The following is a 27,722-nucleotide window of genomic DNA, read 5'->3' as shown; positions in this document are numbered from 1 at the left end:
GAAATTAAAGACAATTCCAAAATTTTCTATCTAGGAATATATCAGAAAATAAGAAATAAGTCAGAATGTTGAGTGAAAGACAAACGGTTATCAGAACGAACCATCATTACAACCAATATAAAAATTGTGATTAATTTTTCAGTTTTTTTTCCTGAAACGTGTTCTACTTTTGTGAATATCCATTTATAGTCATGTGAGTTTTCAAAGCTGCATCCTGTGTTTTATTGCACTTGTGTCCTCTGTATATAGTGTGTAACAACGAAAACTTAACAGAGCCGTTTTTGAATATAAAAAGTAAGATTTTTAAAAAAGCTTGGACACGTCGATTTCTAATTAAATGGGGACACCTTTCAGACTAATCAGATTTTTTGTAGTACGCACCCCCTCGGAGGAGTGCGTCCGACGACCCTTATTTATAGAGGGAAAGTAGGTCGAGTGGCACCTTGTTTTAAAGGTCTTTCGAAAACCTTTACATCTCTGTTGAAAGAAAATTTTTTGTAACGATTAGTTTTCGAGATAATTTGAAGATTTAAAGGTATTTTTATTGAGTTCAACTCTTTTTAAAATAAATCAAATTGTTTTTAAGGTACAATTTACGTTCAGAACTTTTATAAAAAAATTAATTTTTTGCTTTTTATGACAAACTGCTAATACGCGTCCATTTGATTTCGTAAAAAAGTAAGAATTATTTGTTTATTACGAGGAGATTTTTTCGGAGGATGGTGTTGGTTACCACCCTTACATTTTAGGTAAATTGAGTGGCACCTCCTCATAAAGGTTTCCTTTAGACGTGGATATTTTATGCTTCTGATAAAAAAGTGAATCATACTAAAAACTTACCTACACAACGAATACAACCTGCTGATTTCCTTGAATGCTGATGACACAGAAGAGTTTAAAAAACTGTTTTGGGGTTAACAAATCCCAATCATTGTTTTTAAAGCACACACAAAAAAATTAACACTTAATAAGGGTAACCCACATAGGACATTTAGAGTAAATGTTCAAAATGTGCGCCATTTTGCTCCATGCAACAATAAAGATTTTGTTCGAATTTTGCTCTTACATTATTCAACATCTCAGGAGTTATAGCTCGGCATTCATCAATAATTCTACGACGTAATTCATCCAAATTGGCTGTCTGTGTAGCATAAACTTCAGACTTTAAATATCCCCACAAAAAGTAGTCCAGTGGTGTTAAATCTGGTGATCGTGCTGGCCATTCAATTGGACCTCTTCTGCCAATCCATTGTCCTTCACAATTATTATTCAAAAAATTTCGAACCTGCTGAGCATAATGGGGTGGTGCACCGTCTTGTTGAAAATGGATAAATTCATCTTGACATCTTGGACCCTATTCAATTATTTCAACTATACGAGGTTGTATTGCCTCTTCAAGAAGTTGTAAATAAGAATCACCGGTTAAATATCCATCAATGAAAAATGGACCTATAATATGATTGCCTAATATTCCGGTCCAGACATTCAACTTTTGGGGATATTGGGTATGTATTTCTGCGTATTGTCTTGGGTTTTCATCCGACCATTTGATTAAAATGAGCTTTTGTCCGAAAAGCAGATGTTGTAAAGCAGCTCGGAATTTTGCATTAATCTCTCACTCATGCCCCCTGTCTTCGGTCAAAATCATCCTCATTGAGTTCATGAACAAGTTTAATTTTGTAAGGATGGAATTTGTGGTTTTTAAGGATTCTCCATGCGCTTATATGGCTTATTCCGGCCATTGCTGATAAACCTCTGGTACTTAACCTGGGATTGACGATGACTTGACCAATCACTCCAATCGCATTATCGTCATTCACTACCCTTCTCTGAACATTTCTTTTCTTATTTAAAACCGAATCTGTCTCCCTGAATTTTGTGACCAAATCCAGAACGTGATTTCTGCTTAGATGTTTACCAGGGTTTTGCTCGTTAAATAAAATTGATGTTCTATTAGCATTTTGGTCGTTGCCAAAAAATAAAGCAATAACTGAAACCCTTTTAGCAGTAGTGTAAGGCATTTTTAAGCAAATAACAATAAACGACCCGTTTAAACAAAACAATCGAACGATGTATAATGAAAACTGGAAGAAGAGGAGTGGGTATTGATTTTAGAAAAGGGATTTGATTCAACAAAAAACTGATAAGAAGAACTGCTCGAAATTTTTTTTATTTTTTATTTAGGCATACAAGTTACCGAGTGGTCTGTCTAATGTATTATTAACGTGGCAATTTTAACTTCAAATTATCTCGAAAACTAATCGTTACAAAAATTTTCTTTTAACAGAGTTGTAAAGGTATTCGAAAGACCTTTAAAACAAGGTGCCACTCGACCTACTTTTCCTATCTAAATAAGAGTCGTCGGACGCACCCCTCCGAGGGGGTGCGTACTTTTTATATTCAAAAACGGCTCTGTTAAGTTTCCGTTGTTACACACTGTATAACGTTTTATCACTTTCAACTGCACAATTTGAACAGTTGAAATACTACTCATAATTGCATTATTCATTTATTCATTGCCCACTTTTCATTCTTAATTCAACTTCCCCGCTTTCTACTGAAGAAAACATGCACATTGACATTTTATGTTCCAAAGTCTGACTTTGGTTCCGTTCTTCTTTTATTATTTTATCATGATTAACATAAACATGCGACGTTTTTTTATTTTTATCCTCCACCTTCCAAAAGGGGACTATCGCTATTAGGGCAGGTGGCGTGTGACAAAACAAAAAGATAAGTATTTTATGTGAACTTTTACTAACTTATACCTACTGATATCGGGAAAAGTTCGATTCTAATAAAAAGTTGTTGGTGTACATTTCTGTTCGATAGAAAACAGTACGTGGGCCTCATCAATATTATCAAGAACACTTGTTGGTCTTCGTTACTTGTTGTTTCGGTGGGCTACAGGGGTCCATTCTGAGTCCACTAATTATCCTCATCCGTATGAATGATTCTGGCCAGTACGTGGATGATGAATGAATTTTTCATTTTATATGCCGACTAATCTTCTCCGATATACTAGACTCTATTATTTTGTCATATGTTTTCTGATCACTCTTTATTTTTGAATGAATTGAAGACAAAGTATATGAGTGTAAGAAGAGGTCCCAAAAAATTGACACCAAGGACAAGTGACACATTATTCCAAAATCCTACGTTAGAATTCTTGGTCCCATAGATATCCTGTTCAGCTGTCTTCCAACCAGAAGAGAACGGTTTATTATGAAGAAGTGTATATGTCGGCTGATATATAGAGTTTACTTTTAGTGTTTTTCCTTAATAATGGCATTTTTCTCTCCAGTTACATCGGAAATGCAGATGGAAAATTGGCAACACGAATCTAACGATATTCAATCATATTTCAATTAAATTTCGTTTACGTCCTTTACACTTTGCTACTCCACGAAATAAGAACATTATTTGACATATAACAGAATCAAGTTTCATGAGACTAAGTAAATAAGACATTTTAACATGGGATAACAATAAAAATATCAGCATGGTTTGATGATCTTCTGTCTCATTTCACGGCAGTCTGAAAATTGAGTTCAGAGCAAAAGTTTCTTTTAGCACAAAACCTAATGTGTTTGTGCAGAAACACTAATTTAAATTTTGAATAGTGATAACATTAACATAATGGGTCCTTTGAAATTTATTTAGAATAATTTCTTGGCTAATGTGAAATTAGACATTCATGAACTTTAAATGTGGATAATTTATTCTCATTCAGGAAAATGACATTCAATTGACATTGATTTAAGTTAATGAGGTTTTTAAATTATTCCTGTATTTGATAATCCATATGCGAAGACTTTCTGAGAAGTTGAATTCTTTATTCAGAAAAAATGACACTGTGATTGGACCGTTCCAAAAGTTGATAGAAAAAGCTGCAAATTTTTGTATAGAAGTGTCAAATTTGTATCAACATTTCGGACAATTCCATTTTTGTTGTTGCATTGTTGATTGCCGCTGTTTTTGGTTCTGTGGTTGAAAAACAGCTGAGATTTATTAAGTAAATTGTGCAATTCTTTTGATAAACCAAGTTCATATCTAGTATGTCAAGTATATTTTAGGATAATTGTAGGTTTTCAATATACCGAGCGAATTTATTGGCCATCTCAAGTAGCATAATTTTTCCTCAAGTTACTTTTGGCCAACAATTTATAACATCACATAAATCAAACATTGAAACTATCATTTGTCAAAAAAAATTCGTAGAAGTGTTTTTAGCAAAGTCTAGTACGAATCTTTCTTGTAGAGTTCAGGAAGTTATCCATCCGACCTCGTAATAAAGAGCCCCCGAACGCGTCAGAAATAGAGTGCATGTCTGTATACATATATGCCCATTTTGGGGATCTGTTTTCATTTTTTACAGCAACTGGTGCTCGAGTCAAGCTGTTAAGGTTCGATGGCATCGTCATGGCATGGGGTAAAGTATACATACATTTCAAACGGAGGGTTCTGCTGGGGTGAATGTCCTGCCGGAAGTTTCACTCGGTGTAAACTAGATGAGTTTTTTAGTCTCCCTGTCTTGTACCTTGTGAGGTTCGGTACTGAGTTTCGGGTTTATTTATTTTGTCTGAAAGTAGATAGTCCAGGAATATCAGTCGAATGAGGGAAGTATCTCGGAATGAGGGGTAGTCAGCTAAAAAGTTGGTATAAGCCTCTATTTTGCCACCCTAAAAACCTACTTTTCGCGGCTACAGATACTCCAAGGTCAACGGTCAAAAATTGTATTTTTTACATATTTATTTCCAATGTTTCGTTTGCTAGGAGTTTTATGCTATTTGTATTCATTTTAAATATTGTAGGGGGTTAAATTCTCTACAACTTTTGTTCACTTTCTTTGGTTTTTTTAATTTTAATTATAGAAACATAAAAAAAGTTGAACAAATTATGAAATTATGCAACAACAACAACAAAAAATCAATTGGCGCTCCGGGGCGAATTGATTGATTCCAGTGTCGCATTTGCTTTTTCAGCTGCAGGAAAACCCGAAAAAACCTGCAGCACATCATCTCCAGATGATGAGGTGCTGCTAAATATGTAATTATAAATAATTTGCATTTTTTATTAATTATTTCAACCGTGTATATTATCAAGTTCAGACTTGGTTAGGGCATGATTAAGAATCCCAGAATTAGGGTTGTCAAAATAAAGATTTATAGAAGTTTATAACTAACTATCTCTCATTCCAAGATGAAAGCCCCAATAATTTTGGTATAAGATGTAATTGTTGCATATTTTGTTCTCACTCATAAGCTATGCATTCCAAAGTGGAGTTTTTTCCCAACACCAAACCGTTATTTTAACACTCCGATACGCGTTTCGATAATCTAGTGATCATTTTCCAGAGAAAGATTGATCTTCCTCTTGAAGATTATGACAAGAAGATAACGACAAAAAAGTTTTACGATTGAACATTTATTTGCACATTTCTCCCCAGCTGTTAAATACTGTTACTTTTACCGATTCGCTAAAAATCTGTTGTACTTTAAACTTTTTTCAATACATCTCGTAAAAATACACCTTAGAAGTTTATTTTGAACTATTGATCACAACTATGGCATTGGAACATTCAAATCATTGAATTAATACTTGATTTCAGTATCAATACTGTCACAAACTGTCCGTAATATTACAATACATACCTATATATAGGTATTTTTTTTAATTTCTTGAAAAATCAATAAACAAATCGCAAACTTTTCATTCAACATTTTTGAAGACTTGAAATCCAACAACATGCTTTTGTGTTTTTTTCTGAAGTTGATTGTTTATATATGGAGTGGACTAACCAAATTGTCTGTCGTTTTTATGCACTATCATCTCTTTATAAGTGAAGAAGTAACTGAAAAAATAAATTTCTAAAATCAACCTACAATAAAATTTATATAGGGCTTCTAAAAAGTTATGATGGATTGGTAGGTCAGCAATGTCATCTGGAATGTTTTCCCAAATATTACTTCAAAACCAACGTTTGTGTAAATCACTTCATAAATGAACGTTCACTGATTCTTTATCAAGGGTTACTCCATTGGGAAGATGTCATCTATAAGATCGTCAGAAAACTCAAACCGGCACTATCAAAGATAAACAAGGACCCCACGTTGAACCGTTATGAAGCCAAGCTTTCGCATAGCCTTCTTAGTGAAGAATAGCTTTCTCTCTGCAGCTTTAACTAGAACCCTTACTTTCGGTAACCACGTATTTTATAGCAGAATCCTGCATCATATATGTTGATTTTATTATTATTAGTTTTTTATGAATCGTAAGTAATCAAAATGCTTTACGATACAGAAACTTGAAAACAAAGTAGAAAGTTGAATACATTTCATTCCCAAAAGCTAACTTCTTCTGATAATGTGCCCCTTTCAATTAATTTTCTCTTTTCATGCTCTCATTAGGTCATTGGAAACGTATTTATATTTATTTGGAGTATCTAAAGCTGATAAAACCAAACCTAATTCCTAATCTTTCTGCACTCGTTTATCCCAATAATGGTTCAAGAAACAATAAGGTCAAAATCTTTATACCTACGCCTACCTGCACTTCTGAAGAACTTGGTTTATTTTTAGTTATTCACATTACTGCACCTTTCAATAAGTTGAGAAAAGGTAACAATTTAAATGTATTCGAGAACATTGAAAGTCTATTTCAGACAAGTATTTGCCTATTTATAACAGTTGTTGGATGCCATTCACATTCTTCTTGAAATGAGGAAAGATACGCGAAAGCTTTGAAACGAATAATAGTGTTCGTGTCGAAGATTACCTTGAATAACCTTTGGTACTGCTATAAAGTTAGTTTTGAGGACGGCGGAATGTTCGATGGAAATTCTTGAATGAAATCGTACTGCTGCATTAAGATTGTTGTGATGCAAATGATTGGGTTATTGTTTGTGCTGGAAGGAGTTCCACTTTTTTCTAGATAGTTAATGATACACTTTTGTCTTTTTGCGGGAAAAGTAGTCGTCTTCAAGAAAAAAAAGTGATAATAGGCAAAGCCATTAGAAAACATTTATGAAAATTCTTTTGCGAGATATGCAGTTCATGTGGTCATTAGTCTGGGACACAAGATCCGTTTTTTGGAACTTCTGTCCAAGGGCACCGACAATTATAATTCAATTCGGAATAACCTTAAGCAACTTTTTGAAAAATTTCAAGAGGGGCTCGAAAAAATTGCCAAAGTTATAAACAATTTAGTAAAAAAGGGGGGGTTTGGTTCTCTGCAAATATCTCGGAAAATGTTAAAGATATCCGAAATTTGAAAAAAGACCCTTAAAGAGGAGGAAATTTCCTAAAAAAAGTCCCATCTCCCGGAACTCTATCACCAATATTTATAATTTTAATTCAGAGGCGAAAGTAGCACTAAATATCATTATTCAAAAAAATCATATCTTCTAGACACTTGAATGAACGAAAATCCATGAAAAAAATTTTTTCCCGTGATTATTTTATTAGATTTACTTCAGTTAATTAACTAATTTTTACAAGTTTTAAATTTACATAGAAACCCTGATAATTTTTAAACTAAAAACCTCAATTTTTTTTCACTTCTTGGAGCTTTTCTTGAAAGCCTTCGAAAAAGATTCGCATTGGAAAAATTTAAAAAAAATAATTTTCCACTTTGTTATTAATAATGAAAGATTAAAAAATGAAAAATTCAACTAAAGCAATGAAAATATTTTTTTAATAATCAAATAATCAAATTCATTCGTATTCTTATTATTTAAAGTTACATAAAAATGATTTTTCATAATTTTTAGCTCTTTTTGTTTGAAAAATTGTTATAAACAAATGTATTGTTTATGAGATATTTGAATTTTTGTTTGGGGGATTTTCATCGGTGATGAATATTATGATTTTTTAAAACAAAATCGTTTCTTAAAAAAATTTTGTTATTGCCTAAAAACGCTAGATTTTTCAATAACCTTCCACCTCTAATAAAAGGAAAGGAAAGTTTACATGTTTTTAAAAAATTATTGAAACAGTTTCTGTTGGAAAAATTCAGTTGCTGACTATCTCTATGAATGAATGTATGTATGTAATAGTTTTAAATTGTTGAATTTTTTAAGTGGGTGTATGTATTATGTATTTTTATATATTTTTATTGGTGTAGTACTATGACAACTTTTAATGCAATTTTTTGGGATTGTCAATCAAGGAAGAATAATGGAGTAACAATTTTTTTGCTACTAATAAATACGAATATTAAGGAACAATTTTTTTAAAATCATAATTTCCATTTCTCTTTGATATTCTGAAAAAAAAACTTTTTTAAAATTTATATATTCTTTATTTATATAATAAACAATTTGTTTCAAACAATTTAATTTTAACGACCTATTTTTGTATAAATACTACAAAAAAAAACAAAAACAAACATGTGTCACTTTTTATCGTTCAAAGGTGCATAGCACGCTTTTATCGCTATTTTCGTCTCTAAATTAAAATTATAAATACTAATGTTCCAGGAGGTAGGACTTTTTTTAATAAATCTCCTTCTCTTTAAGGATTTTTTTTTTAAATTTCGAATATCTTCAATATTTTCCGAGATATTTGCAAAAAACCAAACCCCCTTTTTTTACTAAATTGTTTATAACTTTTGCAAGTTTTTCGAGCCCCTCTTTAAATTTTTGAAAAAGTTGCTAGAGGTCATTCTGAATGGAATGAGCTCTGGATCATAATTTTTGGCGCCCTTGGACAGAAGTTCCAAAAAAAAAGGATCTTGTGATCCAGACTATATGGTTTTTCCAGTTACAAACCCGAAACAAAACCATCTGTTAAAATTACCCTCTACAGATAATGCATTACATACAAATTAGTTTTTTTCTTAAATAATCATCAAATATTGAAGGAATTGAAATGAATACTGATGGAAAACCAATACACAACGTAATGATGAATTTAAAATGAGTACTCAAAAAGCCTTGTTTATAAACGAACTCAATCAATAGATAAGACTATCGATGTTAGAGACGAAGTTTCTATTACATTTGATATTGATGTAGTGAAATTGTTTGTTCATTTTGACCGGTCTACTAAACACCTTTTTCAAGATTAAATCCACTAGCAGTGTTGTTAATAAGGCAACTATTGAAGTAGTTATTTGGGCGTTCTTAGAAAAAGTAGTTACGATTAAAATTACCACATAATCTTGAAGAATCTCATTGAAAAATTTCGACATAGTGGGTTTTAATTAATGACGGTATTTTCGGTCTTGGCATACGCTAGATTGAAGATATAGTCGAATTGAATAACGGGATGTCACGACAAAAAACCAGTCAAGAATCCACTTGACCAAACCAGTTGAAAATAAATGCCTCTATAGAGGCAATGATACTGTCACATTTTGACTATTTGGACTAGGACAATGAATGTTGAAATATGTAAATTGATTTTGTGTGTCGGGACTGGTGACAGGTGAATTATTATTTAGACTAACACAGGGTTTGTCAATAACAATTTATCAACAATAAAACAAAACGACAAACAAAACAGGAAAAAGGAAATTATAGGGTAACCTCGAGGAACTAACGCTCTAAGTCTTTTCTCTATCAGCGAGGAGACTGTAGAGCAGGTTTAGTTCTCGGCGAAAACCCCTGAATAAAAAATAGTTACTCGGCCGAAATCCCAGAACAGACTAAATGCACCCGGCTAAGAAATGTGTTCGAAGTACCTCTCGAACGATCATTCATCGAAACTACAGTGTAGTTCAACAAATTCGTTTTCATTTGACATTTACTGTTGTGTTTTTATTACGTTGGCAGGGGGAAGTTTAGGGAATTTTTAACTAATAGGATTGAAAGGTAGAATTTGATTAGATTCACTTTATATCATCTCCTAATGATGCCAACTTGGTTGGTTAAACGTAAGTATGTGGGAGAAGTATTACTAAACGGATATAATTTTAATTTTTATATCAATTCAAGAAAAAATATATCGCAAATAGGCAACTAGGATGAGATCCAAATAAAAACTGTAACAAGCGCCAAACGTGATGGCTAGCGACCGCGCAGGTATAGACTCTCCCAACTAAATTTCAATCGGATTACGATAAGCCCCTTGCCGGCAAGTGTCGAACCTATAATTAGTTTTAATTAGGGTAGCATATGGAACATGACTTCATTGTAATTTCTTTGTATATTTTATTTAGTATTAAAGGTAGTGGTACAGTTCATTAAAATGTTATATAATTATTCACTCTCGATGACTGGTTTTTTGTTAGGCGATGACATTTTTTCAGAAACAACATAAATTATTCAGACAATGCCAAACGCCAATTAGCATTGGAGAACTAGAAATGATACGCCTCTTTAGAGAGCACTTGTATGTTTTACAAGAGCTGTTGTGGGGGATACATTGAAAATGAGTTTGTGCGCATGGGGTCGGACTCGCCATCACATTTGGCGCTTGCTGTATAATGTTGACTACTCACAATAACCGTCTTTTTGCCCACAGGTCCCTTTTTTTGTTATCACTGATTATAACTCATTATATGGTTTTACTCAATAATAATCGCCATCTATAACGCGTCGTTTCGATGTCGTAGGAAAGTAAACTTTCCTGCTCTCTGATATTTTGTTCTACGAGGTCTTACCTTTTAACGTGTGATTCCTAACACGGGTTGGACGGTAGCAAGTGAAGATCGATCGTTCAGACTAGGGCTTGAACCACCGACCAACACGGCAGTCAATTCGAGTGAACAAAGCACCCACGCCGAACTGCTTGGCTACCGACTATCTACTATAGTAGATAATTAGTTTTCCTAGAAATCATTATATTTTTTGTTCTTCGAAAAACATTTTTTTTGTGAGGAAGATAACTCGAAAACTAGTTGAAATGGAGACGTGGAAAAGGATTTGAAAATGTATTTTTTATGTCCTGAATACCTCAGTACGGGGTTAGATATTGAATTCCTTACACTTGTGCCGAACTAATTGCCAATAAAATTTGTATTTTTCAACTCAAAATCTACATGTGTTTCGTGAAACTCGTGGATACATTCTCTTTATTCCCCTGCAACACTTGTTGATGTTTGCCGGCATAAATGTGCCATTCATCGACAAAAATTTATTTTTCCCAATCAAATAGTAGCTGAAATCAAAATACAACATGACGATCTAAAAATACGCCAAACGGCCTTGTTTTTTTATGCGAATCAGCGCCTCTGATATTATTGGAAAGCAAAGTAATTTGAGTGGGTGTCAGGGACTCAAACATGAAATGGAAAATTAGATGTCCTTATGTACGGAGAGGCGATAAATTGATGCTGAAACGACTGGTAGAAATGGAAGATATTCGATGAGGTGTTATTTCCATATTGTTTTAATGGTGTTCTAAGGGTTAGATTTGAACTAGCTAAAAAATATCTAATATTATAATGGCTATACATTAAAGCATATCCTGACTGCGACTTCAGCATCAAAAATTTTTCAAGTTAAAGTTATTTCTATTTCATACAAAAATTTTCACATATTATAGGGAAATATAATAATAATAATAATATCGTATTTATTATCTTCTAATACATTTAAAGCAAATTAATCATGTACAGTTCATTTATTATATGAAGATAAAAGGCGAAGTTCAATTCACATGATGACAGGTCGTCATTCAATTGCTCTTCCACTTAACCTCAAAAATGTCGCCTAGTACGCAAAGGAATAAACAAAAAGGATTTTTAAATATCTTAAAATATTATGACTATATATAGATTTGCAATAGGTAGGTAGCTATTGGGTCGTTAATAGTTTGAAGATAATAAGAATCGTTTGAAATTGATATTAAAATGATTGATGTCATCCCGTTTCATGGGCTCGGGAATGTCATTATAAATTGCACAGATCTGGTAGCTGAAACTCCTTCTAAAGAACTCTGTGCGAAAGGATGGCGCAGTTAGTCGGCCTTTATACCTTACATTAATATTATGCACATCAGTTCTAAAAGTAATTTTCTGGTGTAATTAAGACGGCACATTACTATTAATTATTTTGTGAAACAAAGTCGCAGCATGTAAAACACTCTCCTATCGTTCATATTTAACCAGCCGGTATCCTTCAGTTTATGTGATATTCTTTCTCTTCTTCTAATACCAAAAATTACCGTAAGCAGGAATTCTGAACTTTTTGTATGTTTTTCTTGAATTGGTTGGTTAAACATGGACCATACAAAACATCAGCACAATTGAATATAGATAAAACTAATGATTCGCACAAATTCGCCTTCACCTTCATGGGTAGGAAATTTCGGTGTCCATATATGATTTTAGGCGAATAATATGAACAAGTCCTTATCTGAAATGATGCCCAGGCTTTTGGCTTCTGGGACAACCCCAAGTACATGATCACTTACTACTACTTTCACAGATTTGCAAATATCATTTCTAGGGCCTTTTGGTCCGAAAACAATAACATTGGATTTACTACAAATTATATTTGAGCAGTGATCAGAAGCATTTTTCACAAATAATTCACTATTGATTCATCATTTCAGATGAGAAGCAATAATACAACTGGGTATCGTCTGCATACAAATGTATATTACAAAATTTTAAAAAATTTGCAAGTTGACATGTGTAGATAGCAAACAAAAGGGGTCCCAAAATAGAGCCCTGTGGCACTCCACATATCAGCTTTAAATATTGTGAGCTGTTTCCTTCTATGGTAACCTTTTGTTGACGGTTGGTGAGATACGATATGATTGGTGATATAGCATTTTTAGAGAGTCCTATATAGCCAAGAATTAATAACATTAAGTTAATAGTATCGAACACTCTACTAAAATCAAGAAGCACCAATACTGTATTATTTTTTGCGTCACGTGATCTTATAATATCGTCAACTATATGCAGCAAAGCAGTTGTACAACTATGTCCTTAACGAAATCCGGATTGAGTTATTGGAAGTATAGAGAAATTGTCAAGGTGTTCTTTCAACTGAACTTCAATAGCTCTTTCAAGATCTTTTGAAAAAGTTGGTAATAAACTAATGGCGCGAAGGTCTTTGTAAGATCAAAACAAGAAAAAAACAATATATTTTAAGGATAACAGACTTTATTTACAATACATATTAAAAAACATTCAAATGAAGTATTTTGTGCATAACCTTTTTGCAAATGTTGACTATCAAAATCATAAGGAGCCAACAATAATCCCCCATCATTCCTGCATCCCATCTGCCTTGGTAACGTTGCTCCATTGTCATGTCTTGGTGGAACCTTTCTCCTTGTTCGTCACTGACAGCACCCAAATTTTCTGGGAAAAAATTCAAATAGGAGTGCAAGAAATGGATTTTGAGAGACATGCGACATCCCATTCTGCAGTAGTTTTCAAGTAGTTCTTCAACAAGTGTTTCGTAATTTTCTACTTTCTTGTTCCCTCAAAACTCCGAAACAATTCTTTTGAAAGAACTCCAGGCAGCTAATTCAAAATTTCCTAATTTTTTATCAAACTGTTGATTGCTTAGTAGTTTTATAATTTGTGGTCCAACAAATATACCTTCCTTGAGCGTTGCATCACTTAATTTTGGAAAAACGTGTTCAAGATATTACGCATTAGCTTCGTAGTCTGATGCTTTCACAAAATTATTTGTTAACCCCAGTTTAATGTGTGATGGCAGTAACAAAACGTTTTTGGGATTAACAAGAGGTATATTCTTCACGTTAGCTTGACCTGGAATATATTTATCTCTCGAAGGCCATTCTTTTATTTGATAATGGCTCTGTGTTGCCCTACTGTTCCAAAGGCAAAGAAAACAGCAAACCTTCGTGAATCCGCCCTGAAGACCTAGCAATAGTCCTATGACTTTTAGGTCAACCTGCTACTTTTAAAGTATTTCTGATATTTTCTGGAAACTTCGAGTATCGGAAGTTCGAGAAGCGGCGTTACAAGTCTCATACAGCGGAAGCAGATTCGAATACTGAGCAGAGCCGCTGTGTTGCCAGATTTTAAACAATTTCTTCAATTTAGGGAAAAAGCAAATTTGGAATACCGTGTTCATTAATTTTTTTTTGAAAAAAAACCTTAACTCAAAAATCTTACGTGTTAGGAAATTTTTACTATCATTTTCGCATTTAGGTACCAAAAATTTACAAAGAACTACCTTTGGCATTACAGTCGTAAATTGGCTATAAACTAGTGTTATTTAAGTTGATCAAAATTAAACATGAAGCAAAATGTGCCCAATTGCTATTTGTTCTTGGGTGTGTATTAAAACTGGCACAACTGAAAAACATTGTATGTGAATTGTTTCATAATAAAAGGACAACGATATGTTACAATCAATTTTCATTAATTAACATTTAATTTTCAACCTTCACTATCTTGCATCAACTCCTTCATTTGACGACTTCACATTCACTCATTGTTGCAACTATAAAGGCCTAACTATTATCTATGGAATCAACTTTTCCCACGAATTTCGTTCCTTTATATAAATAATAATATTGTGCTGCAATTAGCAGCACAATATTATTATTTTAATGCAGATCAGTCCACATATATCAAACTCTGCGACTTTCTGTTGTTTTATTTTTTGTTCAAGCCAATAAGTAAAACGGTGAAAGGCAGAGAAGGTTGTCAGCATTGCACTGCAAGTAAATAATTTATTTTGAAGATCTTGTCTGATAAAATCATTGTTAATGGGAGTAAAAGTAACGAAAATTCTTCTTGCTTTTAAATTAGTGTGACCAATCTAGTGAGCTTTTTTTCAACAACACCTCTCTCTTTCACTCGTTTCTTTTCAGTTTTATTACAATCACAACTGGTTTTGGTTCGATGCTGTAACTGGAGACAGAGTTGGCACAAAAGATTTCTAAATTGTCGGGGGTATGTTATGAAATTCACAAAAATATACCTATTATCACATTAATAAATAACGTCGATAATACCTATTATCGCTTTCAAAAATAACGGCGATAATACGTATTATCGCATTTGAAAATAACGTCGATGAACCATCTGTGTTTTTTTCAATAGTTCGCACAAAAAAAAGAGGATTTTTCATCGGCATTGCACGATCATCGCTATCAGAAAGCTTTAGGGATTTCATGTAGTCGATGTGCTTCCCCATAAAAATCCTGTTTCTATCGTAAGAAGATATTTTCTGAATTGAAGGGGTTATATTTTCATGAGCCCTGAAAGAAAGTCCTCCTGAAACAGCTACTTCCATATAAACATTGAATTACACAAAAGAAAAAAAATCTTTCGAAACAAATTCTTCTATATGAACACTGAATTATACAGAAGCTACTTTTCTCTACTCAGTTTGTATTTCAAACATTCGTTGTGGAATAAAAATCGGATATCATTCACATGAGTTCTACCTTAAATGAATGGTAACAAATTGCACTTACATGGAACACTGTCATCCTCACTGGTATACATCGATGTTTCGCCTTTAGACACTTGCCCCAAGGCTCTTCAGTACCAAATTGGATAACATTATAGAAAATACACACAATTCATTCATGAATTACTTATTTTCTCACTTATGTTTTTTTACTTATTTACTTATTTTCATTATTACTTATTCCATGACATAAGCTTATTCCGTGACATTAAAAATCGTAATTCATGAATGAATTGTGTGTATTTTCTATAATGTTATCCAATTTGGTACTAAAGAGCCTTAGGGCTAGCGTCTTAAGGTGAAATATCGATGTATATCAGTGAGGATGACAGTGTTCCATGTAAGTGCAATTTGTTACCATTCATTTAAAGTAGAACTCATGTGAATGATGTCTAATTTTTATTCCACAACGAATGTTAATTGAGTAGAGAAAAGTATCTTCTGTATAATTCAGTGTTCATATAGAAGTATTTGTTTTGAAAGAATTTTTTTCTTTCGTGTAATTCAATGTTTATATGGAAGTAGCTGTTTCAGGAGGACTTTCTTTAATTTTGTGTCTGAAAGTCACTTCTTTGCATGATCTACACATCCATGAATAGAGTTACTTATTTTCAAATTGATTACTTCCTTCCTTTCTTTGGAAAATTCCCTCATCCCCTTTTTTTGTATTAGGATGGAGTAGTAGAAAGCCAAAAACTTTCTTTTCCAAAAAAGATATTTTCATTCATTTCTGTAATATATTCAAGGTCCATCTATATAATGCCTGATTTATTTTCAGAGTAGTTCTAATCGGGTCATCGATCCCAGAAATCGGTATCGAACCGCCCAAATTCAGGACATTTAGAAAGTCCCCATCCTTACCAGTCTTATTACACTCCTCATTGGCTTCACCTCGATTCTTAATTTGTCCTGAAAGGTTTCTTGCTCTGTCTCGCCTCCTATGAGTGTCTGTACCTCCGAATAAAAAAGCGTAGCAAAAACGTAGACGTCTGAAGCGCCGAAAAAGGAAACTGGCACACTCTTAACTCGATCCCGTCGCTGAAAACGTACTATCTGTCTGAAAATCCGGGCAGAGACTATGATTCGGGTTTTTTACATTGACCCTACGCATTGCCACCAACGCCAGGTGGTTCGTATTGAAAGAGGGTAGCGAGGTCATTTTTTTACACCGTCCGGAGTTCAACAATGTCGACCCGATCGTCAACCTTTTTTAGGCGTCTAGCCGACTCTTCTTGGGGATAAGCGTGAATCACTTTTTGAGAAAACTTCATTAATTATGAATTATTAGAATGCAAAAGCGGTGAACTTTGAAGATAATGAGTGTTTTATTATTTGAATCAACAATTCAATGAATATACAGAAACACCACTGGCACATACGTACACTTTGATACAGTTTTACAGTCCGTTTCCCGTTTCAAACAAATTTCGAAAGATTGAATATTTGCCGAATACTGATGGAAAGTGATGGAAAAAAAATATCAAAATGCTGATCTATTTCAATCATAACTCAGTTGAAGATAAAGTTTTGTAATGAGGATATTTTGAAAATACCGAAAGAATTAAAACTCATAATTACTTTTTTCTTGATTTTTGCTTAGTGAATAAAAAATGGCTATCAAATAGAATAGAATAGAATTTAATCATCTGTAAAAGCAGAACATAATATGTTACAAAATAATTTGGTACACAAATGTTACTACTTCATTAGACTAGGCAACTAAAATCAGAATATATACCTATTTATAAGACTATTCTACATACACAACCTACTTTCAACGCTAAAATTTGTTAAAAAGGTCATATTCAGTCATTTAAAAATTCCTTCACAGAATAGCATGCTTTTCTCAGCAAGAACTTACTTAAAAGAGATTTAAAAGTTTTAAAATCATTGAAATTTTTTTCACTGCCATATTTGTTCTTGAAATAATTATAAAATATGATGCCTTTGTATATGTGAGAGCATTGACCAATGGCAAGTCTCGAAAACGGCTGCTGCAAATTCCCTGCACTTCGTGTATTATTGTTATGGTGAGCACTATTTGTAGGTAGTACTTCCAATTGTTTTTTTACGTTTAAAATAGTTTAAAATATGTACAATGATGGCACAGTTAGAATAGAAAATTCAGTAAATATTTCTTTGCATGATATTCTTTGATGTACCCCTTTTATGCATCTAATAATTTTCTTTTGCTGTAGAAATACTTTTTCTATTTGAGTTGAGCCTCCCCAAAATATCAACCCATAGGATATATTTCATTGTATCAAACCATAGTAAACCAATAACAGCACGTCCATTGACACTGTATTCTTCAATTGCCTTAGTACAAAGCAGTTTTTACTCAGTTTATTACATAAGCTGTTAATATGGTTTCCCCAGCTTAGTTTATGGTCCAAGGTAATACCTAGAACCTTCGTTGATGTGACCTGTTCAATACTTTTGCCATCAATTCTATTCAGGGAACAGAACGTATTATTGATGTTTTTTGGAATGAATGAGATAAAATTTGATTTTTCTCTTCCGATTTTGCACTACCCAGTATCAATACTTGTTTTCGATTTTCGAGATACGATGTGAGCCAATTTAGTGGCGTCCCTCTAACACCAATGTGATAGAGTTTCTCAACTAGGAGATTGTGATCGACCGTATCAAACGCTTTACTCAGATCAAAGAAGAGTACAATAGAGCTGTTTTTTTGAGTTCAAAGCATCATATAGTTGCAAACATAATTCTGCCATAGCAGAACTGGTAGACTTGTTTTGTCAAAAACCGTGTTGAGATGAGCCTAAGATATTTCGAGATTCAAGGAAACTTGTTAATCTCGTGTTGAAGGCCATGTATATGATCTTTGCAATCTGACTCTGCAAACAGATATTTCTATAATTATTCAAATAGACGTTATATACACTGACTTGCCAAAGCCTCGGTAGATAATAACATTATCCTGAGGTGGATTAAAGGGCACGAAAGGAGTAAAGGTAATCGCATTGCCGACTCTTTAGCTAAGGAAGCGGCTGGACTAAGAATTTTAGGACCAAGTGGCACCCACGGCCTGATGACTTCGACAATTGCGGAACTAGTCAAATGTTACACCCATGCTCAATCTTTAAAGAGATGGGATGAAATCAAAGGATGTAATCTTGCCAGGATCACCTTGGGCGACCCTGGGAAGCTGGCGCCGAAGAAATATCTGGCGATGACCAGGAAAAATCTACGCCTTACAGTAGGATTTCTGACTGGCCACTATCAGCTAAGGAAACACCTACATAATATGGGGCTAGTGGACACACCTCTATGCAGGATGTGTGAACAGGAAGATGAGACTGTCAGGCATGTCCTGTGCGAGTGCCCGGAGTTATCGTCAATAAGAGAGTGTGTGTTCGGCGAGTCTTGGCCTACACCTGCCGATATAAAGGAGATGTCTCCCAGCGACCTGTCCACCTTCCTGGAAAGGACAGGATGGACGACGACCTAGGAGGACAACTCCTTGGGAGGATGTACAATGGGTCACATGTGGCCTAAGTGCGTGGGCTTACACTCACCCTCCCTACTCTACAGATACAGATATACACTGACTTGGCCAAGGCATTCGACAGAGTTAACCACGAGGTTTTGATCCTGAAATTAAAAGCATCCGGTTTCACAAACAACACACTTGATTTCTTTCACTGCTATCTCTCCAACGGAATACAGTGTACAGTTCAACAACATATCTTCCTTCAAATTTACCGCTACTTCGGGAGTTCCATAGGGCTTGATTTTGGGACCTCTTCTTTTCCTGTTATTTGTTAATCACATTTCTCGGTATATCGAGCATTCTCAATTTCTCCTATGTGCCGATGATCTCAAGCTGTTTAGAAGAATCGAAAGTGAAAAAAATTCTGATATGCTTCAAGATGATCTCAATAATCTATCTACTTACTTTTCAGTATCTGACCCATCTCTCAATGAAGCTAATTGCAAAATAATGAGTTTCACACGAAAGAAGTCACCTATTATCAAGGACTATTTCATTAATCATACCAATTTACAGAGAATCGATGAGATGAAAGATCTCGGGATCATTTTTACTGCTGTGTTTATTTTCTCTCGGCACATTGAATACTTAGTATCTGAATGTTATAGATCTAGCCGTGAATTCAATCACGATACTTGTTTGTTACTCTTCAACTCCATTGTTCGTTCTAAGCTGGAATATGGTTGTGTCATTTGGAATCCAAAGACCTTTTTATATTCTGAAACTATAGAAAAGGTCCAGAAACGATTTTTAAGAACACTCTTTTTCAGGAAACACAATGTTTGGCCTTTATTTATATCGTTTTGTAGCCAATTACAAGAATTTAACATGCAACCATTGAAAGACCGCCGTGAGTTCTCGGAAGTGATTTTTGTTTTCAACATTCTCTATACCATTGATTTTATTGTTACCTGACGTAAGACTGAGAGGAAGAGACAATCTATATCGTATCTCAAACAATTTGTCTCCTCTTCAACAATGTCTCGAAACAGTTAACAAAATGGCGAGGAACTGTGAACTGGGACAACTCCTCCGAATGCTCAAATGTGTCTGAATCTTTTTACGGTCATTTTATTATTTATTGTTTCATATTGTTATATTTTATATGGATTTTAACTGTATCAATGGTACTCAATAAATACTATATGTAAGGAACTTTTGAAAAAACTGTACATCATGTAAGTGGACACCATTCTGTTTGTTGTTCAGTATAAATAAATTTCTATTCTATTCTACACTGCTACACATGAACTTCTATTTCTGGTATACAAAGAAATTTGTTGGTTATAAGAAATTAAAAAAAAGCATCGAACTAATTCGGCTATAACATAACTAACAAGAAACCAAACTGGGAGAGAAACCCGAGTCATTTCCCTATTGTGGTTATGAAACGAAGAATTTTTTCAGGTGGCAGTTTGTTCAGGATCCATCATGACAACGTGGGTATAAAGGTTGTTATTAAATACACGAAAAAAATCCTGAAAATTATTAAATACCCTCAAAAGAATGTCGTCAAGTAGATTTATTCGGTATCGATAATACCGAAAAAGTTAGAGGTTCAAGTTAGCTAGATTCGTCAGCGGTCATGGAGATCCTTCTAGATTTCTAGGTCTACCTCCTCTCCAAATTTTTCTGAAGAGACAGGCTAGATAGACTACATACAGACTTGTGCACATTGCCAATTGCACAAATCATTTCAATGCAGAGTCCAGCAGACTGTTGGTTGACATTGGAAGTCACAGCATGCTGGAAATGACCTCTGACTTTATACCTTCAACTGTCAACTACGAACTGCCTTATATCCTCCGGGAGAAGGACATATTAAGAGCAGAGAGCTGCTGGTTCACAGATGGGATCAAAAACACCTTCCGGTTCTGGTGCAGGTGTTTTCAGTCGCAATTGCCAAAAACGACTTTCCTCGATAGGAAGGCAATGAAAAATCTATTTCTGAATGTTAATATTATTAATAAGTTTCATTATACATTTCTTTTAAGTACTCATAAATAGTTAAACAGTAATTGGAGACGGAATTAATTACCCAGTAAAAAAAAACGACATTTGCTTTTAAGCAGCTAATTGCGCAAGTTTGTGGTTTAGGAAAATTGATTTGATTATATGAAAGCATTGCTCCGAAAACAGTGAATCGAGGACAGTCCTAGGGATCATTTGCCTTCATTAACCTGTAAAATTTAATGTCATTTGCATATGGGAAAACTACATGTGACTTTCGAATTAAATATTCATTGAGATATCATGGTGATCTAAGATTAAATCGAGTCGGTCTCATGTTTGATATACCCCTGTGAATTCATATATTGTATAAGCCTAATTAGATTCTGACTTTATATTAATTTAGTTTATCGGTTGGTATTGTAGAATAATCAGTTTATATCTTTATTTTTTGTTTCAGTAAATCTTTCCGGAGCTGATAAAGTGGATGCGTCGGATTTCGTTTTGCTCAAAGTTTTAGGAACTGGAGGTAAGTTTTTTGTCAACAGAATATTTTTACAACGTTTTTCTCTACTCTTAGTATTTTATATGTTTAGTACTACTGAATTATAATTGAAATTCAAATGGAATAATCCAAATTGAATATATTTATAGAATGAATTGAATAATTTCAATTCGAAGAGGTTATTAATTCGTTTCTCATCGAGGACAGTATACTGTTTCCTTTGAAAAGTTTACTAGTCCTCTGATTTTTTCCTTTCAAATAAGTTGTTCGTTATTTCATTCGAAAGTAATTCAGAAGTGCTTTCATTTTCTCCTCGAAGGTTTAATTGAATGTTTTGCAGAAACTTTAAATTCGATAATACCTTTTTATATTGTATTAATTTACTTTTTATCAGGAAGTGAGATTTGTAGAAATCAACAGCCTACTATTTTATTAAGGTTATGAAATCTGTACGGTGTTATTGAGAACACTCCAATTAAAACTAATCCAAGGTAAATATTGAAAACAAAGTTGTTCATTATCACGAAGGTTCTTGATTTTTCTGTAAACGAACTCTCCGTTCATATATTTGTTTTTATGAAGTATTCTTCCTAATATCTTTTCCGAGCGTTTCGTGTTCCAACAATAGCAGATAAGAATAAGAAACTACGCATTTGAACCTGGTCAAATAATAAAGTATAGTTCCAGACAAAAGTCCAAATCTACTTAATATTTGAAAGTGAACATTAGAGTTGAGGATCTTTCAATTTTATACTGATGATGATAAAACTAATTTGTCAGTGTTCAAGGTGATCGAGATGTCAAAAAGAATATTAGATTTATTTCCTCGAGGAGTTCGGTTAGGTTAGGTCCACCTCCACCGCAACCCGCAAGGGTTTATTGTGGCTCACACCTATTCACACACGACAGAATAAACCCAGCTTCTTAACGAAACCTATTAGTTTGCATGGTAAGTGCTCTTTCAGGTCAGATAGTAAGAGAACCGCTCTGGCAAACTCTAAAACCTGATTCGGTCCCCAGCGGGGCAGGCACAAATTATATGCTCTGCTGTGTCATTATTTTCCAAACAGAGGCGACACACACCGTCTTCCGATAGTTCTAGTCTCTGTATATGGTGATTCAAATGACAATGACATGTAAGAAGGCCTGTTAGACATCGTAGTTCATCCCTACTGTAGTCCAACAACCTTTCAGGCCAGTATGGCCAAAAATCCAGACCAGAGACAATCTGTTATGTCTTCCTATCGAGGAGAGTCGTTTTTGGCAATTTGCTACCAATTTAGACGTTGCTTGGTAGGAGCTAAGAGCTTTCAACGCCGCTTGATTGTCCGAGAATATTTTTATTGACTTCTGTATGAGGTTGGATTCTTTCAATCTCTCCGCACACAATGGGGAATGTTCCTCAATTTGGGTTATAACAGCAAATGCAAGTTTGAACAAAATAAAGTTGAGTTTAATTCATGAGTTTTTCAAATTCACTCCGAGAAGTATTCAAATTGATGTTTCAAATGTTGGGTTTTAATTTTTAAAGGGATTTGTTTCTAATTCACATATTGGCAACAGCGCCTATATCAAGTTGAAATAATTCATACGTACCTAGATATTCTAATTTGAAAAAGGAAAATTATCTTTATAAATCAACAATTAAGGCAAAATATAAATTATAGTTCAATACCACCTCCACAAGCCACATACACAGTTGTTTTGTTGTTCATTTATATAGAGGAAGATAGGTTAGGTGCACAAAATGTCATATGTCACAGAATGTCTCGGAACTCGGAACATAAGTAAACAGAACAGCACGCCTCTGAAATATGTCATCTTTGTTTGTAAAACACGTTGTTTTAGAGCTCTTTTATGAAAACTACTTGATTTTCGTCAGGAGGAACATTCCCCATTCAATAGCGTAAATTTCCGCATGAAATACAGTCGCATAGGTTCCTAGGCAGGTTGATATCTCTATCCTGGCTCTGCGAATGTTTTTGATCCATCTCCTTCTCGAGGAGTACTTCAGGTTAGGACAAAGGCATGTGGATCTATTCGATCCTTCACCGCAACTCGCAAGGGTTTATTGTGGCTCACGCCTATTCACATTCGACCCTTCGAGGAGTATGAATGTTTTTGTGATATTTCAAAGTTATGTTTTTTAAAACTATTTTTTCTAATTCTTCTAACTATATAAGAATCAGCCCTGTACTATAAATGCAAGTTGTGAAAACTCAATTTGACTCAAGAAATATTTTATCATTCTTGAGGCAATTTTAAATAAAAAATATCTCAACATAACTCTCTGATTGAATCAATATAATACATGTTGAAACCTAATATTTGATGTCTGGTAGGGATATTGACAGGTAGTAATAGAATTATTACACGCATCAGTTGACTGCATCTAATAATACGTTAGGAAATTTAAAAATTCAAATATTCATTAACGGTTTTTCTCAGTTGAAATATTATACCAAGTTCATTCGACAATACATACATTCATTCAGTGAATTATACTTTTACGACTTTTTGATTTGTTTCGATCACATAATAGCTAGTGTGATTGCATTACTCATTCGATAATCTGCAGAAAACGAGTACATGTTTAATTGTTTCAAATGAACGGATTCGAACTCTGCGACCTTGGCAAAAACATAAAAATTCAGTAACCGTTCTGCTCCCGGTAAATAATATACACGGATTTCGTTTGATGTAAATCGATTCTCGTCGATAATTACGCCAGAATTTTTCCAATAGATTTATTACAAAAGGTTGCTTAGATCTGTTTTAAATCTGTTTTTCTATTAACCAACTGTCGCACTCCTACGAACGACAACCCTCGGAAGTCGAAACTTGTGCGAGCTAAGAATTAACGAGGTCTTACCTTTCAACGTGTGATTCCTAACACGTTAACATGGATTGAAAAAAGTATGTTATTGTTTACTCAATGCCGATGAAAAGCTATTTTCATTCAATTTTTTTATGAGATTCTCTACTTATAAATACGAAAGTCTCTAAACACTTATTCATCTCTGTTTCTCCATACTGGTGAGTCCTAGGAAGCTCAAATTTGGTATATAGGTGCTTCTTAGGTCTTAGATGCGCACTAAGAAAGTATTTTCAAATATTCCAACTGGAGCTCCCCCGTGCAGTTAAAGGAGTGCGTTTACATATGAAAATTACCTTGTCAGCACTATTTCTACGTACCGCTATATTTTTGGAGGCTGAAATTTTGTATGTAGGTCCATTTTATGTTGTAGATGTGCAATAAGAAAGAATTTTTAAAAATTCCAACTGGGGTGCCACCTGGGGATAAACGGGGAGCGTTTACATATGAAAATTATGTTTTTGTACAATTGTCATTAAAAGTGACATTTTTAATGGTTGTCACGAGTATTAAAAGATAATGTTTACAAAGTAGCGTGTTGAGCAATAAACAAAACATGATTATTCAATTTTCAAGGAAGTTTTATTATGAACAATAGATATAGATACAATTAAATTCTGTTACAAATTTATTGTATACATTAATAACATTATTATTTTTATTATTTATGAGCATACAGGGTGTTAATTAAGTATGTACCGTAAATTCAACAGACGATTCTTTAGGTCATTTTAAGACGAAATGTTCATATAAACTTGGTCTGCAAATCCTTCGTTCTCAAGATACAGGGTGTTAAAATAAAAATAAAAAGTTATTCGTAAATATCTTACCTTCACCTAATTTTGTTGTAATTTGGCAATGGTATTTATAACATTACGGAGCTAATTTAGCCCTAACGTGATTCAATTTATTAAGTCCAGTGGCGTCTCGAGCGGGATTTGAACGAATATTTTTACTAAAAAATGAACGCCACTGACTTTTGTGCAATTTTTATTATTTCTTTGGATTGAGCAAGTAGAAATACAACTTTTTTGTCTCCTAAAATTTGTTCGTATCTTGCTTAGCTTTTAAGAAAAAAAAGTCGACCTAATTGCATATCCCTGGACCTCACAAAGAATTATATGTTTTAGGTTAAAAATATTCGTTCAAATCCCACTCGAGACGCCACTGGACTTAATAAATTGAATCACGTTCGGGCTAAATTAGCCCCTTGATATTATAAATACCATTGCCAAATTACAACAAAATTAGGCAAAGGATATTTAAGATTATATATATTATTATAGTACGAATAACTTTTTTTTATTTTTATTTCAACACCCTGTATACATATTTATGAACATATTTCTCTCAGCCCGACTGAGAGATATTATTTCATTTTATTGTTTTGAATAGATGAATGCTACACAACAAAACAAGGGGTTTCGCCCTTGTGTTTTGATGAATATATAATATAAAAAATTCCTTGTAACGTGTTCATATCTAGGTACCTATACAGGGTCATACCTCATAAAGGGAAATAAACTAGAAGATGTTGTCATCATAAAGTTGCGTGTTAAAAATTGCAAAAAAATATTAAAATGATTTGTTGTGAATGAATGCTTTGACATCTTGAATCTCTCCGAAATAAGTTTTGTAAATATTTCTTCTTCCAACCCTCAGTAAATAGCCCTGGTTCTTCCTGATCCTATTATCTAAGTTAGTATAGGTTCAAAGTAAGTGGCCCAATCGAACCTCACTGAAACTCGTTAGGGTTTATTGTGGGTCACACCAACTCTGTTAAATGAAGCCAGCTGAGCTACATAGTTTGTTTGGTGATGATTCATTAGGTCTGATGGCTAAACCGAAACTCTCTGCTGAACATTGCAATCTGATGTGAGCGGCGGGACACATCAAGTATTAGCTCTGCTGACTGTCCAAGTATCTTCTGAAGACCTATAAGTAGGCCTGTTATATAAAGTAGGTGATCCCTGCTCACAACTGTTCGGTGACATTATTCGAAGGATGCATATTTGGAGGGTTCAATGGCAAGAGTTTGATCCTCTTCTTGCGGTCCAGATATTCATTGTTTGTTTGGGGAAACCTGAACTGATGCAAATAACAGGTCATGATTCAATGAAATGGCTTGCACCCTTCCTTGCTAGGGAATCATCAGTTTCACTTCCTTCCAAGACAGTGTAGCTAGGAATTATTAATAATGATGATAAAGGTCTTTATTTCCCATCATAATGAACTCATTTTCCAGCCCCTGTTATTGTTCTCAAGCTGATTCAGACCCGTATAAAAAACTGGCTACTTGCATTCAGTTGTACACGTATCATCAGCAATTTCAATTCAACCAATATTAACAGAGATACACATACCACCAATGGAATATAACCTGTGACCCAAACCATTAACGTTGGACAACTAGAGCCCTTCGTATGTTGTTTCGTCGTCTTTGATAATGTCTACGCCAGCAGTAGACGAACGAAATTGAATAAAAAACTGCAGACCACGGGCAGAGAACCCGGAAAAAGGCTTTGGCAAAGTTACCTCGGACCAAGAAAGGTCATATTCTCCAATCAGTGGACTTCCCTTAGAAAAAGCTCTTTGGCAATTCAATACCAATTTTGATGCTGCTCTTCAAAATGCCAAAATGCTTCCACAGCATTTTCAAAGGCGTAAATATCTGCCTGAAAGACTGTTGCGTAATATTGTAGCCAATGAATCAAACGGCTTTGAGACTAACATTTTAGGAAACTTCAACTGTAACTAACTGCCATGCTACAGCGTAAATTGTATTTTAAATGATAGGATGAATCATTCGCAACAATCGCTCGACCCTGTACACACACACCCAAGGTTTATTTGCACCACGGCCAACGTTCTCATATCTCCGCATTGCAGTCTGGAATACTTATCGTCGTTAAAATGTCGCGAATATTATCAAGGATTCGCGAATATAATGTTCGAAGTTCTCCGAAACGAAGAAATTGCATATTATAGGATTCTGGACGCCATCCAAAGAAGTGTCACTGAACGGCGGCCATTGAAACAAAAGATGTTCTCGAAGCTGGTTCTGTTTCTTCTTTTCGTAACATCTGTCTCTCGTCAATTGTTACTTTATAATAATTTCTTCGTTATAGCCAAGACGATTTTGGTTTGAAAATCGCGGCCTCGAGGAGACATTCTCTGTGGGCGAGTTTAATGTAAATTCTTGAACGAAATCCCATTCATTTTACCGGAAAACTGAACCCTGTCTTAAGTCATCGGTGTATTGATATAGAATAAATCACTCAAGAATATTTATTTTAGCCATAGTTCTTTTGATAAAAATGTGTTGGCGATCTTCCAATAACCAACATGTTCAAAAACTAATGATTCTAGAATCGCTCATCACCATTTCCAAGTTCTTAAGAAGTGGCTTCATTTGTCACACAGTCAGAAGTGAGAAATAAGCTACGGACTGATATTTAGGAAAACACATGTGTGGTGTTCGCGGAAAAAAGTTACAGTGTGTCAAAAGTCTGTTTTGACT

The 27,722-nt window shown here is 34.1% G+C and overlaps 1 protein-coding gene across 2 annotated transcripts in view; it reads left to right on the top strand.

The window, feature by feature from the left end:
* The window catches only part of LOC111510031 (ribosomal protein S6 kinase alpha-5), a 203,004-nt gene that overhangs the window by 38,909 nt on the left and 136,373 nt on the right, over nt 1-27,722 (top strand). For both annotated transcript variants that reach the window (XM_074172067.1, XM_074172066.1), the window contains exon 2: nt 21,283-21,351. In XM_074172067.1, the coding sequence (XP_074028168.1) occupies nt 21,283-21,351 (69 nt within the window). The remainder of the gene's footprint in view (nt 1-21,282; nt 21,352-27,722) is intronic.

This window comes from Leptinotarsa decemlineata, unplaced genomic scaffold (genome assembly GCF_025532065.1).
Source record: "Leptinotarsa decemlineata unplaced genomic scaffold, Ldec_3_MD MMD2_tig00000035_RagTag_RagTag, whole genome shotgun sequence".
Taxonomy (NCBI): domain Eukaryota; kingdom Metazoa; phylum Arthropoda; class Insecta; order Coleoptera; family Chrysomelidae; genus Leptinotarsa; species Leptinotarsa decemlineata.
The sequence above is the reverse complement of the archived record's forward strand: the minus strand, read 5'-3'. Positions and strand labels throughout refer to the sequence as shown.